Source organism: Anabrus simplex, chromosome 3 (genome assembly GCF_040414725.1).
Source record: "Anabrus simplex isolate iqAnaSimp1 chromosome 3, ASM4041472v1, whole genome shotgun sequence".
Lineage (NCBI taxonomy): Eukaryota > Metazoa > Arthropoda > Insecta > Orthoptera > Tettigoniidae > Anabrus > Anabrus simplex.
In genome coordinates, this window is record NC_090267.1 from 321,254,784 (window position 1) to 321,275,451 (window position 20,668).

At 37.3% G+C, this 20,668-nt stretch overlaps 1 protein-coding gene across 3 annotated transcripts in view; it reads right to left on the reverse strand.

Moving 5' to 3' along the window:
- Positions 1-1,682: 1,682 nt before the first annotated feature.
- LOC136866304 (sperm flagellar protein 1) overlaps positions 1,683-20,668 on the reverse strand; it is a 63,967-nt gene continuing 44,981 nt past the window's right edge. For all 3 annotated transcript variants that reach the window (XM_067143146.2, XM_067143145.1, XM_067143144.1), the window contains exons 3-5: positions 17,731-17,911; positions 5,252-5,391; positions 1,683-1,934 (exon numbers count right to left, since the gene is read on the reverse strand). In XM_067143146.2, coding sequence (XP_066999247.1) covers positions 1,797-1,934; positions 5,252-5,391; positions 17,731-17,911 — 459 coding nt within the window. In that variant the 3' untranslated portion in view covers positions 1,683-1,796. The remainder of the gene's footprint in view (positions 1,935-5,251; positions 5,392-17,730; positions 17,912-20,668) is intronic.

Here is a 20,668-nt window from a genome sequence, read left to right on the forward strand (position 1 = left end):
CCCAGAAATTGTTTTTACTGACCCATGTGTTTTAAGTTCTGCACTACACTATGGTGCACATCAGAACAAAACTTACCACAGATCATCAAACTTTAGGAACATTTTCCTGTTATTTTTTAAGTTAGCATGCAGAGAATTTGTAATCATTAGTAATGATGCTTCACAATGAGGATTTGGTGTGATGAACTTCAAAACACTCCAGGACATGAAGAGGCAAATATCTCTGCTTCAGTACAATTACAGGACTTTTGAACCTGTGACATTAGAATGCAGAGAGCTAAATAAGCCTTTATCACATCCTCATTATTGTCAAACCACTTAATATAATCTATCCATTTTGGTTTTTTTCTATAGGATTCCAACAACTGCTTCCTAATGTAATAATTTGTTTCACATGCCATTACTGGAAAGAGAGTGTCCATGTGATCTAAAGAATGCACAGAAAGCTCTGATAGAGGATGATCCTGATACTTACTGAGAGGCATTTCAGACAACTCACAATTTCCAGTGAATGAATGAGCAATTGGACTGTTTTCCTCTGTCACCTATACCCAGTTACTATCATCCTTTCTCGCACATTTGTATTGTGGCTAAACTAAATCAACTGTAATCTCACTACTACTTTTGGACAATAAGTTGTCAACCTCACTGAAATTATTAATATCAGAGCAATCTCTTCATTGGCACTTTTGCTTACTTCAGACCCACTATCAAAAACTCTTCCAAGAACACTCTAAATGCAATCATATTTACTATATTCTGCCATGGTGAAATTAAAGGCATGTGACCTAAAGGAGTATTGTTGCTAATTCTTAAAGTAAACAATAGATAACCGTATAGGCAATAACAAACATGAGGGTGAGAGAGCCACTTTCCTTAACACTCCAGTGGTTGCGCGGATCACAATAGTGATCTAGCCGTTTAGTTTTTTTCGCTCCTGTTTTTTGGTATGATTGTTGACCTTGGGCATCTGTGTACCTTCCTCGTGCCCCATCCCCTCTCTGATAATGCAGTAATCTGCTAACCTTGACTGATGGTTATTGCGTTATAGAACAATTTATTCTTGTGGATCACAACTGTGATCCGTGCGACCACTAGCGTGACTTATTTTGACTTTGTTTGTTTTCTTATTATGGTGTCTAATCTCAGTTCATGTGCTAATATCTACTTGTTGCTCCATTCTTCATTTGTGATGACTAAGAGTATATAAATCGATGGCTGAATGAACCAGACAGTAAGGTACCTCAAAAACATTAAGGAGGGAGTAAGTGAGACAAATCAAAATGTCCAGTAATTTTTCAGGTATTTTTTATATATGCATGCATAATTATATTATATTGTACAGAAAATAAAGTTCTTTTCACAATGCATAATCATATTCAGTGAATAAATAGTACAGAATAGCCGTATATCACAAAGAAAACTGGATCACAATTGTGATCCGCGCGACCACTGACGTGACTTTCCTTCGCGCGACCACTGGAGTGTTAACTATTCATACAACCTTAAACATTCGAGTTAATTGCAGGGGTAGACGAACTACAAGCCTAAATGTGCTCGGCGGATGAGACCCCTTATTTGAGTTGAAGTCGAAGGAAGAGGCCTCATCATCTGACTTCAATGAGTTAAAACTAGTACAAAACACAAGAAGCAGAAGCCACATTGCAGTTAAAACATATGAATCTAGTGAAAATAAGGTAAGAAAATTTATTATTAATTAAATTTTCACAGATTCACAATACAATATCTTCAGCAGAACATTCCTTATTCATGAATATTTAAGATCTTCTTGAAGACTAAGGCGGACAACTGCATTGTCGAGGAAGGGGACTAGCAGTAGTAGGCTCCATGTTGAGATGGTACCGCCCCAGCTGAGTTGTCAAGTCACGAATTCTTTGGTTCTTTAACTCAATTAAATTTTCCAAATGATTCACCTACAAACAAGTGACGTTATATAAGCAATAAAATATTTATAACTTACAAAATGAACACTAGTTAAGCAAAGGTATGACAACACTCCTGTCAAATAATGAAGCAACAGGGACCTTGCTGTTCCTCCTTGAGCAACAACAATAAAATTTCAACAGATTCCAGTCACATACGAACAGTTGATTGTATGACAGTATTTTGTATATCATTATTGTTATGCTTAGGCTAAGGTTCAACAGGCTACAAAAATTTCAAAAATAGATAGGTATGTAAACAATACCTATAGTTTGTTAGTACCTAAATTCAAAATCACACTCAAATTAAATTAAAGTTCCCTTAATATATTTATTACAATAGAAAACATGTTATGGATGCATCAAAAAGTAATTTCTATAAAATCTTCAAAAATATTATTTTTAGCTTACAAATTTAGTCATATGGAAAGATAGGAATATAGATAGGGATCAATAATAGCATAAACACAATGACTGGTCGATGAGGAGAGAGAGAGAGAGAGGCAAAGACAGGACACAAGGATAAACACAAAAACATAAAATGACAAGGACAATGCAGCTTCATGCACTGCTGTTTTAACACAGACTGGCTCTCTCTTTATCAATCCTAATTCTTCTACATCTGTTTCTTCACCCTTTACTTCCTAATTTCATCAGGAAAGTTGTCTGAGAAGAAGCCATATCAAAGAGAATGGGAATGTTTAATACAATAATAAAACATGAACTGTTCTATATACTGCAATTGATATACTATGGTATAGAGTATTCTCTTTCTTTGTTACACTCTTTTTCTTTCTTTTTTGCTATATTTTAAGACCGACTGACCGACCAAAAACTGCAAACTTGCCTCACTCCTTTCTGGATTGCTGCTTCTTTTTCAAAGCCCTCGATTCTTATCAATGCAGACTGATTTTTATACAGATTGTAGATAATTCTTCGTTCTCGGTATCTGATCCCGATCACCTTCAGAACTTCAAATAGATTTGTCCAATCAGCATTATCAAAAGTCTTTTTTGAAGATCTACACATGCCATGTATGTGCACTTGTCCTTCTTAATTCGATCCTCTAACATCGACCGTAAAGTCAGGATTGCTTCACGTGTTCCTACATTTCTTCTGAAGCCAAATTGGTTTTCTCCCAACTCAGTTTCAACTTGTCTTCCATTCTTCTGTAAATAATGTGTTAAAATTTTGTAGGCATGAGACATTAAACTAATGGTGTGGTAGTTTTCACACTTGTCAGCACCGGCCTTCTTGGGAATATGCATAACAACATTCTGCCGAAAATCAGATGGCACTTCTCCTGTCTCATACATCTTTCACACTAAATGGAATAACCTTGCCATGCTGGTTTCTCCTAATGCAGTAAGTAATTCAGAGGGAATGTCATCAATTCCAGGTGCCTTGTTCCTATTTAGGTCTCTCAAAGCTCTGTCAAATTCTGACCTCAAAATTGGGTCTCCCATTTCATCAGCATCAACAGCCTCTTCTTGTTCCAGAACCAAATCATTATGTCTTTACCTTGATACAACTGTTGGATATGTTCCTGCCATCTTTCTGACTTAGCTTCTTTTTCTAGAAGTGGTCTTCCATCTGAGCTCTTACTATTAATACACCTAATTTTCCTTTCTCCAAAGGTTTCCTCGATTTTCCTGTATGCAGCTTCTACCTTTGCTTGCTCTCCTGCACTTCCTATCCACTTCATTCTTTAATCGCCTGCATTCCTTTCTGCCCTCTTAATTTTTTGTATTATTGTACTTTCATCGTTCATCAATCAGGTCTAGTCCTGAGTTATCCATTCATTCTTAGTTGATCTTTCCTTTCTTCCCAACATTTCTTCAGCAGCCCTAGATACCTCATTCATGAATGGCCATTCTTCCTTTATTGCATTTCCTTCAGCCTTACAATTTAGTTTTCATGCAACATGTTCCTTGAAACAGTCCCTCACACTCTTTTCTTTCAACTTGTCTAGATCCCATCTCCTGGCATTCCTTACTTTCTTCAATTTCTTCAACTTCGAATGGCATTTCATCACCAGCAAGTTGTGGTTAGAGTCCATGCCTGCTACTGGGAAAGTTTTGCAATCCAACACCTGATTTCTGAATCTCTGCCCAATCATAATGAAGTCTATTTGATACCTTCCAGTGTTTCCAGGTCTCATCCACATATACAGCCGTCGTTTGTGGTGTTTGAACCAAGTATTAGCAAAGACCGAACTAGGATCAGTGCAGAATTCAACCAGTCGACTTCCTATTTCATTTTGCCCCAATCCGAATTCTCCTACTGCATTACCTTCTCTTCCTTGGCTTACCACTGCATTCCAGAGTCCCATCACAATTAGATTCTTATCACCTTTTACATATTGCATTACATCTTCTATCTCTTCATATATTCTTTTGATTTCATCATCTGCTGAACTAACAGGCATATAGACCTGCACTATTTTGGTGGGCATCGAGTCTCATTTAAATCCCCAATTACCCTCCATTCAGTATCCCTCCTACACACTATCCCACTGATAACAATCTCTGCTTCCTTAAACTTCTTCTGTGCTGCTGTAACAAGATCCCAAACATTTCCTACTTTGTTAGTACCAATCTCTGCTTGCTTTACGTTGTTGGTACCAACATGAAAAATTACCACCTACTCCTCACCCTCCTCCCTTCACTTTCCTCAACATCTGCCTTAACCTAATTCTTGGATAACATTCTACCCTAATTCTCTATCCTCCACCAACTTTCTCCACATGCCTGACAACTGCATCACCCATGATGAGAGCCTCAACTCCACCCTCATTAGATCCCCCCCACTCCTGGCCTCCCTTAATTTTCCTGACGCCTGCAGAACTCACTTCGTCCTCCCTTTTCTCCCTCTCACTACCCTGTTCCACCTCCCTCTTCCTATCCTGTGCTCTATGTTTCCCTTTCCTATTGGTCCCTCTCCTCTTGTCCGCTCCACCTCTGTAACAGTTTGTTGGTGACACTGGCCGTAGTAATTAAGGTATGAAAGCAAAAACTTACAGAAAACTATCTTCAGAGCTGCAAGTGATGAGGTTTAAATCCACAATCTTCTGAATATAGCATGTACGGTACTGTAGCTACAAAACCCCAGAATGCAATGGTGTAGTTTATACCAGATTGAATAACCAATGTGTCGTATTAAGCATACTGCTTTAAAAGATTCAACTATCATCCTTAACTTTATGCACCACAAATTATATTAACCATTTCAAAGTCTCCAAACTGACATTTTAATATGAAATGATATTGGTCCTCATACATCATTTGCATGTTTTCCTTTATACTTACCTTGTCTTTCAAAATAACAATAGCTTCCTCCTTCACTGCTATATCTTGTTTAAGAGATGTTAGAACGTCAGATGAAACTAATACTTTCTTCTGAGACTTCTTGTCTGCAGGTACTAATTTACTAGAAAGGTCATTAATACCTGGAAAACCAAATAAGTACTGTATAAGAGGATGTAATGATGTATTTATACGTTCAATATTAAAACTAATAAAAATGAAACAGCTTGAAAGCAAAGGTGTAGATAATTGGATTGTTTATTTGTTGAACAGTCCATAATAGTTATATAAGTTGAAAAACTAGTATATTGGTTCTACCTAGTTACTAGGTCAATATGGATCCAAAATGAAATTTATTTTAAGTCCATAATAGACTGTTTTCAATCAGGACTCTGTGCACACTTTTCATTTGTGCCTAAAAATTGTAGTCAATATCTACTGTAATCCAACATGAATAGACATGAAAATAGTGAGAATGATAGCTGATATAAATAGGTGGGAATAAAAACAGGAAGGTGCTCAAAATGAAGAGATCCTCGTTGTAGTTGATTTTGTAGGATCATACCTGTGTCCATGTAAACAACATCATAGTTTAATGGAACTACGTTATGAACATAATTGAAAATGAATGAAAACCTACAGCCTGTTTTCTAGTCTTTGACTGGGTCAGGGATGTAATGAATGAAACAGATATAGGCTATTAGTACAATGGGGTTGCCACTCCCAAGGTGAATGTTAATGACTGATAAATGCTATGAAATGATAATGGAGAGTGTTGCTGGAATGAAGATCACAGGGAATACCAGAGTACCTGGAGAAAAACCTGTCCCGCCTCCGCTTTGTCTAGCAAAAATCTCATATGGAGCAACCAGGATTTGAACCATGGTATCGAGCAGTGAGAGGCTGACGCACTGCCATCTGAGCCACGGAGGCTCCACGAACATAATCATTGGAACTTTCACTGATAAACTGCTGTATTCAATTTATGTGTCTGGACGGCATATCTACATTTATTGTATTTCTAATGTATTTGGACATGGACTCCATTTCTTTCCACTCGCATAAAGGTGGAATAACTTGCTCATGTATTAATTGTGAGCGACCAATTCAATAGTGGCTAGTATCTGCTGCATGTGACTTGTTGTGGAGTCTCATGCCATCTGGTAATGAATAGGCGTACTCGTCTCGTGTGCAAACTCTTCTGCGAGAGTGTGCGTATTTTGGCCGGTTCAAATGTTCGTGCAGTCGCTTACTTGAAGCGGTATCTGTCTGCCATTGGACTTGGCTGAGAGCAGACATATTGCGTCATGTCTTGGCATCCGACTGTAAAGATGAAGATCACACCGACTGGAGTCGGGAAGGACTCCCTGTAACATCCCGCTAAGGGATAGCGTTTGACAAAAAGTGAGAGGCAGGCATGCTACTCCTATAGTATGGGGCCGGCATACATAGCTATATATTAGAAATAAAAAATTAAATTTATATAAGTACTGACTGACTATGTGTTAAATTCACTGAAATAGTATATTATTTATAATAACCAACTTAAATCTAGTTATCTTAATAGACTGTGCTCTGCTAGTAAGTTCTGAGAATGTTCTGAATATAAAAATATTAAGAAAATTTCATGCTAATTTGAATGTTAACGGAGTTCTGTAAGTTCTACGAGTTCTTTCTTTGCAGTCACTTGGTGTTTGTTGTTCCTTGGTTTGACAACAATATGTCAATCCATTGTCCAGCACTTGTAGATTCTGTATTTATCGCGGCCTTTAGTATACCAAATTTCTCTCTGATTGTGACCGCACTGCCAGCTAGCTTCCAATGGCTCCTGAAAACTTCTCGCTTCCTATAACTAATAAACTTGACTATTATAGATCAACTTCTGGCACTTTTTAAAGTCTCTTCTGCATACTCAGTGGGTTCGATCTTTGTCGAGAGTGCCAAGTTCAATCCCAATTTATCCCTGCACACCTTGATAACAAGCTGGTCGGTGTTTTTCTGAAATTTCTCAGGCACACCGAATAAGTGGAGGCTATTACATCTCTGATACATTTCTAGTTCATCTGTTACAGTTCAAGTTCAGTTTTGACGAATTTCAGTTCAGCCTCACATTGATTAAGATTGGTTTTTACTTCACTCAATATATCTTTGTTAAAGTCAAGCCAGTCTTTAACCTGCTCTACCACAGCTTTAGTGATACTCTCCATTATCGTGGCAATGATTGCTGAAAGAATGTCCTACGACTGCAGGGCAACCTTTACCTCCTGCAGCACGGTGTCTGCTAGGTTTGCCTGCATAGCAACTGTGTCTGCTGGCTTGTTCATCATTCTGGCCTTGCTGCTGTTTTTCCCATGTTGAAAATAATTAATTTCCTTGATTGGCACTTCACAACTCTGCAAAAATTTTCTCTAGCATACTTTGAAACTTCATATACCTAGCAACTCAAGTTTTCTACAGATTCTCAGAGAATACACCTGCAAAATCACACTTTAACTGAGAGCACACTTAATGGAGGCAGATGTCAGCCAGCAGGTGTATTGTGATGATAGTGCTCTGAATTCTAATTGTATTTTTTGTAGTTAAAAAGTATGATAGAACCTGAAAACTGTGCATGAAACAAGCATATAATGAAGAAAATCTGTGCATACTTTTTCATCAAAAAGAAGAGCTTGCTTGACTTTAACAAAGATATATTGAGTGAAGTAAAAACCAATCTTAATCAATGTGAAGCTGAACTGAAATTCGTCAAAATTGAACTTGAACTAAAAGAGACGAACCAGAAATGTATCAGAGAAGTAATAGCCTCCACTTATTCGAGATGTAAAATAGCATCCTTAACATGGTGTGGAAGTGACAAACTGCAACTAGCTATGACAACAAGCAGAAGGTGCCTAGGGGAGCGCGGGGTTGCCCGACCACCTACAAGATTATTACATCTCATAGTGCTGTCTGTGACCTGTGGGTGAATGGTCATCATGAAAAGATACTAAGGACAAAGTCATCGTCATTTTGAGATTGTAAAATTTTCTAAGGTTATGAATTTCATTTTTGGTTCCGTATTGAATTAAGATTACATATAATTTAATTAACAAAGTTTTATTCCACCTACTCAATCCTATACAATAATTGTAATGCCTATGTATACATTACAATGTGTTATTAGTAGACTATTTTTGACCCTGTGTGGGTCATCATCAGCCTAAATAAGGTACACTTTTATTTGTCGATATCCCAGAACAATATTTTGTTGTGAATTAATAAAATTAATAAAATGAGCTATATGTATAACGTGATAATGTGCATATAAAATGGTCAAATGCATGAAATGTTATGTGAGATAAAATTATATCGTGGTACTGATCAATAGATAGTGAAATGTCCAAGTTTACAGATATTGCAATGAGACTATAAATACAGGACCACATCAGTTTTTACAATAATGGTTGAAATATTACACTTTGCATATACATTAAAATTGCATAATGAAAAAAGTATAAAATGCTGGTCTGAATATAAAGTCCAGATGCTTCTAGTGAATTCTATCATTCAATTACATCTTCTGTCAAAATACTGAATATATGTTATGTACAACATTGTCACAGAGGGTATCTATCTAAAGTCCAGTGTTTTATGATTCAGAAAATGTATACAGGCTGAATATAAGCAACTTCTTATAGTATAAGGAGTTCTACATATGATGAGAGGTGAAATTCCCAATCCAAGATGGAACCAATGGAAACTGATTATGAGAATAGATAATTAAAATAAACGCAAAGTTCTTTAAAGAAAAAGAAAAGAAAGGGAGGAAAACGAAGAAAAAGAAAAAAGAGTACTCACCTTACCCAACGCTACCCGCTCCACCTGGTTGCTCCTCCCCTTACCAACCTCTTCCCCTCCTGCTTTCCTTGCCATTCCCAACATATGCTTATTCCAGTTGCACACTACCGGTCAAGCCGATCATATTGCCGCGCAAGGTGAGTACTCTTTTTCTTTTTCTTCGTTAGATTGCTAGAACTCTCCCTATATTCAAAATCTTCGTTACTCTTTAATGAGTCCATTATTTGGTGTTCTACGTTACGTTATTGCTAGCGCGTGAACATTGACCCGTTTAACTTTTACTTTATTTCTGGCATCGAGATTGTCTCTCCTATGGAATTTGTAACTATTGGAGTTCATGTTATACATCAACCTTAGTTTGTTTGTTGTTATGGCTTTTTGACTGGTTCAACTTGGACTCGCAATAATTCAATGAACTCTATTTTAATTCTTGTTTTTATATAATTCGAAGGAATTCCATCCTCACAATAATAATTAATCCATGCTTCACACATTGATGTATATTTTAATGTCCATAATACCTATTGTCATACTTTGACAACCCCATGATTGTTTTTAATTTCACAGATTGCCATCGTTATGCATTCCACGGCAAATACCCGTTTTTATCTTGCACATATTTTGTTACATCTAAGTCTAATGTTATATTATTCACTTTTTTATTATGACATGGTTACTCTTTTGATTATAAGGATACTATACTATTTTGATCATTTTTAAGCTCAGGGCCCTGACCTAGTCTTTGTGCATTAACGGCTGATGATGTTCACATGCGAACGAAACATGTCCCATTATATAAGACACTTGATGATTTTACCATCATTCTATGAGTATATTGTAATGTATTGAATAGATGGTTGTAAATAAAAGAATTTTATAATTTTAATAAATAAAAGTGTACCTTGTTTAGGCTAATGATGACCCACACCCAGGGTCGAAACTAGTCCCCTAATAACACATTGTAATGTTTAGATATGCATGACAATTATTGTATAGTACTGAGCAGATGGAATAAAGCTTTGTTAATTATTTTATTATAAAATTTGTTTTGAGAATTCATGTGAATTAGAAAATGTTAATTAGAATAAGGTTTTGTGGACTCTCGACAAAGACATTACTGAGGAATACAATGAAAGTTATTTTTTTAAATTATTGTAACTGATGGGTATGAAGATGAAGAATTGCTGAACTAAATTATATTATCATTTCATATTCTGTACATCAAGAATTGTAATTTTGAAATGTGTTTGAAAAATTTAAAAGGGTCTTTATTTTTGAGCCAGCCTATACCGCACGTGCGGTTTCCGCTGATGGAAACTTTTGTGTCGCAATTGAAATGTTCAAGAACTTGTAAAAAACTTTATCATCAAAAATGTAGCATTTGTATTGGTCACAATAAGATCTATGTCTATCGGCCAGTATATTAACATTTTTAATTGGTGAATACGGAGGTCTAGGGAAAATCCGTGTTTTCATTGGTTACCTTGTAATCGCATGATTTCCGGTTTTGGGCTCCGTGTGTGTGTGAGGCAATTTGATCGCGTCTTTGAATTCCGTTCACCTCAGCGGGTGGACGCACTTACAGAAGAGATCCTCACTTGGACTATGCGAAAGTAGGGTAGCATGCTTGAGTCCCCGGTCTCTCACGGTAAGTGCTATGTTATTGCCTTTTAATTAACTTAAATTCATTCTTGTGTTTTGGCCTTTTCTTATCTAATGTAACTTTTGGTGGCAATGTAATTCATTTTCGCATGATGAAGTTTTCCTCTAGTTTTCCAAATTCACCAATTTTAATTTTTGAATGACCGTGCCTCGATGGATGGTCACAGCAACATTTGTGTTTTTCAAGGTTACTCTTATTGGTTCTAAATTTGTAACCTAATCCACTATCAGAAGAGCTGTAGTATTCAACTGTCCATTAGTATGTATTTATATTCTGTGTTAAGTTTTATTTTTTTTATTGTTAGCTGGCCGCATTTTATATTTCATGGACTTTAGGTTTTAAATACATTTTAGCTCAAAGGTGTGCACCGCGCGTTTCTCTTTCCCCACAACGAGATACGATCTCATTGTCTCATTAGGGTTCCTTCCACATTCCGAATGGTTTATGGTGTGGGTTACTGTAGTCTCGTCCTAGGTCGTGAACCATGGGCAACGGCTGAGTGGCCTAGTAAGTGGTCCTGAAAGTCAGGATACCAGTTGCTATGGAATGGGAGTGGGCATCTCGGACATATTCTGAGTCATGGCCCTCCTTGTGCACAGGTGGCTAGGACTATACAATCCACTGGTGGTCCATAACCCGTTAGAGCAGAGATCCTCACTTGGACTATGTGTAAGTAGGGTAACATCCTGCTTCATGAAGGTACCGAGATCAGACTATTTTAAGCAAGCCTTGGACCTATGGGAGTAACGGAGTTCCACTCCCATTTGACAGGCAAGGGACTCCTTGGAAACAACTTGGCAAACGAAATGGAATTCGATGGGGAGCTATCAATATTAATGGGGCTTATGGAAGAAAGAAAGAAAGTAGAACCGGCTGAGTCAGCAAAGAGGATGCATCTGAATGTGCTAGGAGTTAATCCTATTCAGCTAAGGGGAGATGATGAGGAAGAGATAGGAAATTGTAAAGTGTATTTGAAGGGTGTTAAAGAGGGAAGGGCAGATTGTGGAGTAGGGCTGTTTATCAGGAATATTACTGCACGCAACATAGTTTCTGTTAGGCACATAAATGATCAAATGATGTGGGTAGATCTGTCAGTTGGAGGAATTAGGACGAGAATTGTCTCAGTGTATTCACCATGTGAGGGTGCAGATGAGGATGAAGTTGACAAGTTTTATGAAGCATTGAGTGACATCGTGGTCAGGGTCAACAGCAAGGATAGAATAGTGCTAATGGGTGATTTCAATGTGAGAGTTGGAAATAGAATTGAAGGATTCAAAAGGGTGATTGATAAATGTCGGGAAGATATGGAAGCTAATGGGAATAGGAAGAGTTTGCTGGACTTCTGTGCTAGTATGGCTTTAGCATTTATAAATACATTTTTTAAGCATAAGGCTATTCACTGCTACACATGGGAGGCTAGTGGTACCAGATCCATAATAGATTGAATCTTAACCGACTTCAAATTCAGGAAATCTGTTAGAAATCTGTTAGAAATGTACAAGTTTTCCAGGGATTTTTCGATGACACAGACCACTATCTGATCTGTAGTGAACTAAGTATCTCTGCAAATGAATAAGGGTAGAAAATCTTCAGGATGAGGAAATTAGACAGATGTATATGGATATGATTAGTGAGAAGTTTCGAACAGTAGACAGTAAGCAGGTTCAGGACATAGAAAGTGAATGGGTGGCATACAGGGATGCTGTAGTAGAAACAGCAAGGGAATGCCTAGGAACAACTGTGTGTAAAGATGGGAAAAGGCGAACATCTTGGTGGAATGATGAAGTGAGAGCAGCCCGTAAACGTAAAAAGACGGCTTATCAGAAATGGCTCCAAACAAGGGCCAAGGCAGACAGGGATTTATACGTAGATGAAAGAAACAGAGCGAAACAAATAGTTGTTGAATCCAAAAAGAAGTTATGGGAAGATTTTGGTAATAACCTGGAAAGGCTAGATCAAGCAGCAGGGAAATCTTTCTGGACAGTAATAAAGAATCTTAGGAAGGGAGGAAAAAGGAAATTAACAGTGTTTTGAGTAATTCAGGTGAACTCATAATAGATCCCAGGGAATCACTAGACAGGTGGAGGGAATATTTTGAACATCTTTTCAACATAAAGGAAAATCTTCCTGGTGGTGTTGTGAACAGCCAAGCTCATGGGGAGGAGGAAAATGATGTTGGTGAAATTACACTTGAGGAAGTGGAAAGGATGGTAAATAAACTCCATTGTCATAAAGCAGCAGGATTAGATGAAATTAGACCTGAAATGGTGAAGTATAGTGGGAAGGCAGGGATGAAATGGCTTCATAGAGTAGTAAGATTAGCATGGAGTGTTGGTAAGGTACCTTCAGATTGGACAAAAGCATTAATTGCACCTATCTATAAGCAAGGGGACAGGAAGGATTGCAACAACTATCGAGGCATCTCATTGATTAGTATACCAGGCAAAGTATTCACTGGCATCTTGGAAGGGAGGGTACGATCAGTGGTTGAGAGGAAGTTGGATGAAAACCAGTGTGGTTTCAGACCACAAAGAGGCTGTCAGGATCAAATTTTCAGTATGCGCCAGGTAACTGAAAAATGCTACAAGAAAAATGGGCAGTTGTGCTTATGTTTCGTAGATTTAGAAAAAGCATATGACAGGGTACCGAGGGAAAAGATGTTCGCCGTACTGGGAGACTATGGAATTAAAGATAGGTTATTAAAATCAATCAAAGGCATTTATGTTGACAATTGGACTTCAGTGAGAATTGATGGTAGAAAGAGTTCTTGGTTCAGGATAGGCCTCTACTTACAGGGGTTAGACAAGGCTGTAATCTTTCAACGTTGCTGTTCGTAGTTTACATGGATCATCTGCTAAAAGGTATAAAATGGCAGGGAGGGATTCAGTTCCATGGAAATGAAGTAAGCAGTTTGGCCTATGCTGACGACTTGGTCTTAAAAGCAGATTTTGCTGAAAGCCTGCAGTCTAATATCTTGGATCTTGAAAATAGGTGCAATGAGTATGATACGAAAATTAGCCTTTCGAAGACTAAATTGATGTCAGTAGGTAAGAAATTCAACAAAATTGAATGTCAGATTGTGATACAAAGCTAGAACAGGTTGATAATTTCAAGTATTTAGGTTCTGTGTCCTCCCAGGATGGTAATATAGTAAGTGAGATTGAATCAAGGTGTAGTAAAGCTAATGCAGTGAGCTCGCAGTTGCGATGAACAGTATTCTGCACAAAGGAAATCAGCTCCCAGACGAAACTTTCTTTACGTCGGTCTGTTTTCAGACCAACTTTGCTTTATGGGAGCGAAAGCTGGGTGGACTCGGGATATTTTATTCATAAGTTAGAAGTAACAGACATGAAAGTAGCGAGAATGATAGCTCGTACAATCAGGTAGGAACAATGGCAGGAGGGTACTCAGAATGATGAGATAAAGGTTAATTTAGGAATGAACTCAATGGATGAAGCTGTACACATAAACCGGCCTCAGTGGTGGGGTCATGTGAGGCGAATGGAGGAGGATAGGTTACCTAGTGGAATAATGGACTCTGTTATGGAGAGGAAGGGAAGTAGAGGTAGACCAAGATGACGATGGTTAGACTCAGTTACTAACGATTTAAAGATAAGAGGTATAGAACTAAATGAGGCCACAGCACTAGCTGCAAATAGAGGATTGTGGCGACATTTAGTAAACTCACAGAGGCTTGCTGACTGAATGCTGAAAGGCATAACAGTCTATGATGATAATGTATGTATGTATGTATGTTATTATTATGATGTAGACGCGAACTTCTGCTACACTGTCCATAGCTCTAAGCGGAGATGTAGAGACAAACTCAGGACCCATCCAGGTATGTATAATATGTCATTCTAAGAGTTGTGTTAACCAGCTATTTCTTACATGTACTACTTGCCGTTCACCTGTTCACAGGACATGTACAAAGATAAGTCCCTCAAATCTCAAAAAGATCACCTTCGGTTTAGAATCGTGACACTGTTGGAATTAGTATCTACTGTGTTAGCTTGACCAAGATGGCCACCAATGTTTTGTATTGACTTAATTACTGTTATAATCATTTCAAGGTCCACCTTCTCAATACAATTCAAAATCTAGTGTGTATACTAATACATCAAACACATAAATATATGTAAGTACATGTTTCAAAAATTAAAATTCTCTCCTTTAGCTTACATATTAAAATCACAAGCATATAAAAGACCTTATATACCATGGTACCATATATACATTTTTTACAGGACATTGTACATAAGATGAATGATATTCATATTTGAACTTTTAATGTTGTTATTTTATTGTCGTTTTTAACTATTTTTTGTTAGAACATAAAAAGTTTTAAATAAGGTCTTGTTCCCGGTTTCGACATCAATTGTCCAGCAGTTGGAGATTCTGTATTTATCGCAGCCTTTAGTATACCGAGGTCCTCTCTGTGACCCCACTGCTTGCTTGCTAACTTATAAATTCAAGATTCAATCCCCTGAATAAGACAAATTTATGAATTGGCCTCTACTTCTCAAGTGGCTCTAGATCAGTCAGTCAATTGTTTAACAGAGCACCACAGGGATTTACTCCATTTGATAATTTTCTCTGGGATAAGGGTCAGCCAAGTTCACCGACTATCAAAAATATGTAGAAACTTTTCCTCTACACTGTCAGAGTTTACTGAAAATTTACCTCTTCTACCAAAACACAATGTTTAAAAAATTTAATGGAAATGGAACAAATGAGTGTGTGAATATAAATCATTAGATATAGGAAGCTAGGAAGTAGGATATGAACACTCAGAAAGAAAATCAACATTTGATTATCCTTTTGTGTATTCTTATCCTCCTTATTAGCCCAACAATTTTTGATGATTTATACTGTTTCAAGAAAAGATAGGTCTACTATTCACAGAATGATGTCATCAACATCTATTTGTTTTCCGAGCATACATATTCTCCTGCTTATAATCCACTAGCACTCAATCCTGTTTGCGCTTGTACTTTTGATGATTGAACAAGCCACTTCCAGCGTGAATCAAGCATCCACAAAGACTGCATTCGATGGATAGGGAGGAAGAAACTTCTTCATGCCTGCGATGATCTTGCTCAAACAGTTCAACAGCAGAAGAGGTGGTTTGGCATCAAAACGAGCGATCCTTGTCAAGTGTGTCCCAGGTTTGAGGGTTGATGATGATTGTGACCTTCATGGTTTGTTTAAGCTGGTCTTTATAATGTTTCATAGAGGCACTACAAGATCTTGTGCCTCAGGAAAGTTCACCATAAAGGAATTAGCAAGGAAGTCTGGTGTCGTTCGTGCAGCACACATGCCCAGTCCACAAAAGCCACTGGCCAATGATTTGGCTTCTACACTCTTCATTCACACTTTCTCAAGAACTGCAAGAATGGAGACATGGTTCTCCCATTTCATATTTAAGGCTGAAAGAAGTTTCCGCTGATGAGAACATTCAAGTCTCTTGATGTCACAGTGGAACAGGGTCCAGGTTTGATATCCACAGAATAATGATGTGATGATGACTTCTTTATACACGATAAGTTTCGTATGAGCTGTTAGGTGTTGATAGCCAACCAAATGGCCATATGTTTTCCACATCCTCTTTTGAGGTGCATTATTTAGACACAATGCTCCCAAGGTACGATTTTTTTACAATAATACAATAATACAATACAATACAATACAATACAATACAATAATATCATGCAATTTGCTTTACGTCACACCGACACAGATAGGTCTTTTGGCGACGATGGGATAGGAAAGACTTAGGGGTGGGAAGGAAGCGGCCGTGGCCTTAATTAAGGTACAGCCCTGGCATTTGCCTGGTGTGAAAATGGGAAACCACGGAAAACCATCTTCAGGGCTGCCGACAGTGGGGCTTGAACCCACTATCTCCTGGATGCAAACTCACAGCTGCACACCCCTAACCACAGGGCCAATTCGCCCGGTTCCAAGGTTTGAGGAGATGTCTGAGACATTGAACTTTGCAAGGCTAGTCCTCATGGCTGGTTTGGCATGGATGTTGGTGTTTTGTGCACTGATAGTGATGCCAAAACGATCATGCTCCTGAAGAAACTATTCACTGACTGCCACAGGTCCTCTGTGGTAAGAGGAGGTGATGCACTATCATCAACATACTACAGTACAGATATTCTGGTCACATGAGTTAAGCAACATGAACAAAGTCTCATCAAGTTGAAGAGACCTCCATCAAGACAATATCTTAAATCAATGACCGAGGTGTTGGTACATGATGAATCTTAAGCATAGCAGACACATACAAACCAAACAAAATCGGAGCAAATACATACTCTTGCGTCAGTCCATGTATGATTTTAAAAAAAAGCAGAGATGTTTTTCTGATGGAGAACCAGACCAGAACCGACATGCCATCATGGAGTGCTGGAATCAGGCGAACAAAGTGTTTAGAGCAACCGAAGTGCCTCAACAGTGCCCACATAGTAGGCCTTGGGACGGAGAGACGGAGGGACAGATGGACAGATGGATGGATGCTGCAACCCAAGCAGGCTTGTCATCACAGATTCAAATAATTCAAAAAGACTGTAACATGAGTCATTCTGAGAAAATCAATACCTACCTAATTAAAGAGAAATAAAATAAACTGAAAGAATAATAATTAAATCAAATAATTTATGAGAAGAAGTGTAATTTACAAGGGCAGAAATATTTAGGTTAGGAAAACTTATGTGGGATTCTACTGATCTCTACTTTACCTTTCATCATCAAACATGAGGAATATGGGGAAGTTCACCATCATTACAACGGAGATAATGCAGCCATTTTGAGAAAGCAGTGAATGTAGATCATGAAATGCTCTTGTAGTATCAATTTTCAAGACAGTATATTACATTGTATTTAGTGGCATTTTGTACTATTCCAACAACTATATACATATTTCTAGTTTATTTCACACAAGATCTGGTGTCAAACAAATAAAGAGCACCTTACTTACTTGATATCACCAACTCACTCTCACTTGCAGAACCAGATGTATTTGGAGACTGTAATTGTTCACGCAGCTCCTCAATTCTGGCACGTAACTGAATGAGGAGACTGTCTACAACTCCAGGAACAGCATCAGCAAGCTGCTCCATTAGCTTTGGAGATAACTTTATATTGAGTTTACTGAATACCTGAAAACATTGTAAATTGAAATTTTTATAGTTCCAAAACTTTAGTAAAATACTGGTACTGAACAATTAATATACAGCCAATACTGATTATCACAGCTGTTGTTTTATTTTAAAATAAAACTGCTCATTTGAGTTTTAAAATGTTTGAATATTTATTCTTTGCACCCAGAAAAAAAATGCATATTTCACTATCATACTCGTTTTATAACCCAGAACAAAACTCAAAGCGACCATAAACGTTTTGAAAAAGCAACTTTCATGTAGCAATGTCCATCTTCTGATGTTATCTCTTGACAATAAATATTGATGAATTTATAAAATCCTGTTTAGAAAAGGAAACAACAGACAAAAAGTAGGTACTGAATATTTGATATTTAAAAGAGTTTCATCTGCCACTCAATACATTTTGAAAATGTTCTTCAAAATTATTCACATACAAGTTTTGGCCTCCTTAGAGCTTCATCAATGTAGCATTATTTCAATTAACGTCACAAACTGTTTATTAGAACATTAATTTTAATTGTCAACAATTCACTGTCAGGATATCAAACAAGCACAAAAGCTCTTACAAGAATTATTAAATTATGACTATGAATTCAAATAAAAACTTAATGTAGGAGAGAGAAAGACACTGACTAGAAGACTTACTGCATATCTCTTCACTATACTCTGACCGTGTATTGAGTGAATAATCTTGATAAACCACAGCTAATCATCCGAGTACCATGAAGTACCCCCAGAGGTGCTCAGTAAGGATATGCCATTCATGTATTGATTCACTTAATATAATTGCCAAAAAAGAATTTATAAAGTTGAATGTTAATAAATTTCTACACTGTTTAATTTTCTACATAAATATTTCAACAGATGTGTAGAAATGTCGTTGCACACGCAATAAAATTACTCATGGTGGCGCTGAAGTTCGTAAGCTTAGTATGCAGGAGATTTGAAATTCCTTAAACTGCATCTATATGCTGGCTCTCACATGTTTTGAAAGTTGCAAAGTATTGATTATTTCCATCCAATTTCCTGTGGCCAAGGCCAGCTGAATTCTCTCCCAGCAGAATACACTAAAAAGTACAAAAAAGAAACCCGCTAAGCTCATACACGTGCCTCTCCAAGTATAGCCTGGTCATGGATATGTCATTCAAAAGTGTCAAAGGCCATAACTGTCACAATACTAACAAAAAGAACATAAATTTTGTAAAGGAACAATAAGTTACTAACCAAGTCTTATATACAAAAATAGGATCACACAACAGAATAAAGAACAAGGACAACCTCCTACTTTTCAACATATGACTTGCTTTCTCCACGTCTTTGTTCCTTTCCACAACATATAGTGGGCCATCAGAATTCCTTTCGCCTTTTGTATTTGTCCTGTGTTCCTAGTGTCTTTTACTACTTGTTTATTCAGCTTTCTTGTTATCCTACACTTCCCACATGAAAAAAAAAAAAATGGCGTATGGCTGTTAGTGCCGGGAGTGTCCGAGGATAAGTTCCGCTCGCCAGATGCAGGTCTTTTGATTTGACTCCCGTAGGTGACCTGCGCGTCATGATGAGGATGAAATGATGATGAAGACAACACATACACCCAGCCCTCGTGCCGGTGAAATTAACCAATTAAGGTTAAAATTCCTGACCATGCCGGGAATCGAACCCAGGACCCCTGTGACCAAAGGCCAGCATGCTAACCATTTAACCATGGAGCCGGACACTTCCCACATGAAGACAGAAGATACGTCAAGATGCTCTCTTAATGAGTGTCGATGTCCATCCTCCTGATGATGCTGGGTAACAGAAATGAGCTCATAGGTAATAAATTTTGTATTATTCCATATTAAAGAGCAATGTAAAACAAAAGCTAAAGGTTTCCACCTATTCAATACTATTTATTGTAACCTTAAAAATATTACATATATTACATGAAACAAGTTTCGGTCTTGTTAGAGACCATCATCAGTCAAAATCAAGTTAAGTCAAGACATGAATTACAGATAAAATTTATGAAGCAAGCGTGTATTGTTGAAAATCAGTGCAAGTCAAGATCTGGATGTTAAAGCACTCATCACAATCACACAAGTTCTCAGTTTTTTCCAATTCGAAGAGTGCTCTTCACAGAAGACTAGGTGAAACACTTAAAATACTAGCACTTGAAGAATCTTCTAGAATTACATAAAATCATCTTCATGATCTGTATCACACTTTAACAGATCCACAACTAAATATTTTTTATTATCCACCTTGTCGATACACTAGTTGCTTAAGGCAACTTATTAGTTAGTGTTATTATGGCTGAAGATGATACAAAAATACGGAACATGTACCACTATTAACTTAAGCAACTAATGTATCGACAAGGTGGATAATAAAAAATATTTAGTTGTGAATCTGATAGAATTCAGTTCAGCTGAAAAAAGTGTGAACAGATGATGGGAAAGTTTATGGGAAAGATTCTAGAAGACTCTTCAAGTGCTTTCACCTAGTCTTCTGTGAAGGGCATTCTTCAAATTGGAAAAAACTGAGAACTTACACAAGACATGTGATTGTGATGAGTGTTTTAACATCCCAATATATACTTAACTTGCACTGATTTTCAACAACACATACTTGCTCGATAAATTTTATCTGTAATATATTCATGCCTTGCCTTAACTTGATTTTGACTGATGATGGTCTCTAGCAAGACCAAAACTAGTTTCATGAAATATATGTAACTTTTTAAAGGTTACAAAAAATAGTATTGAATAGGTGGAA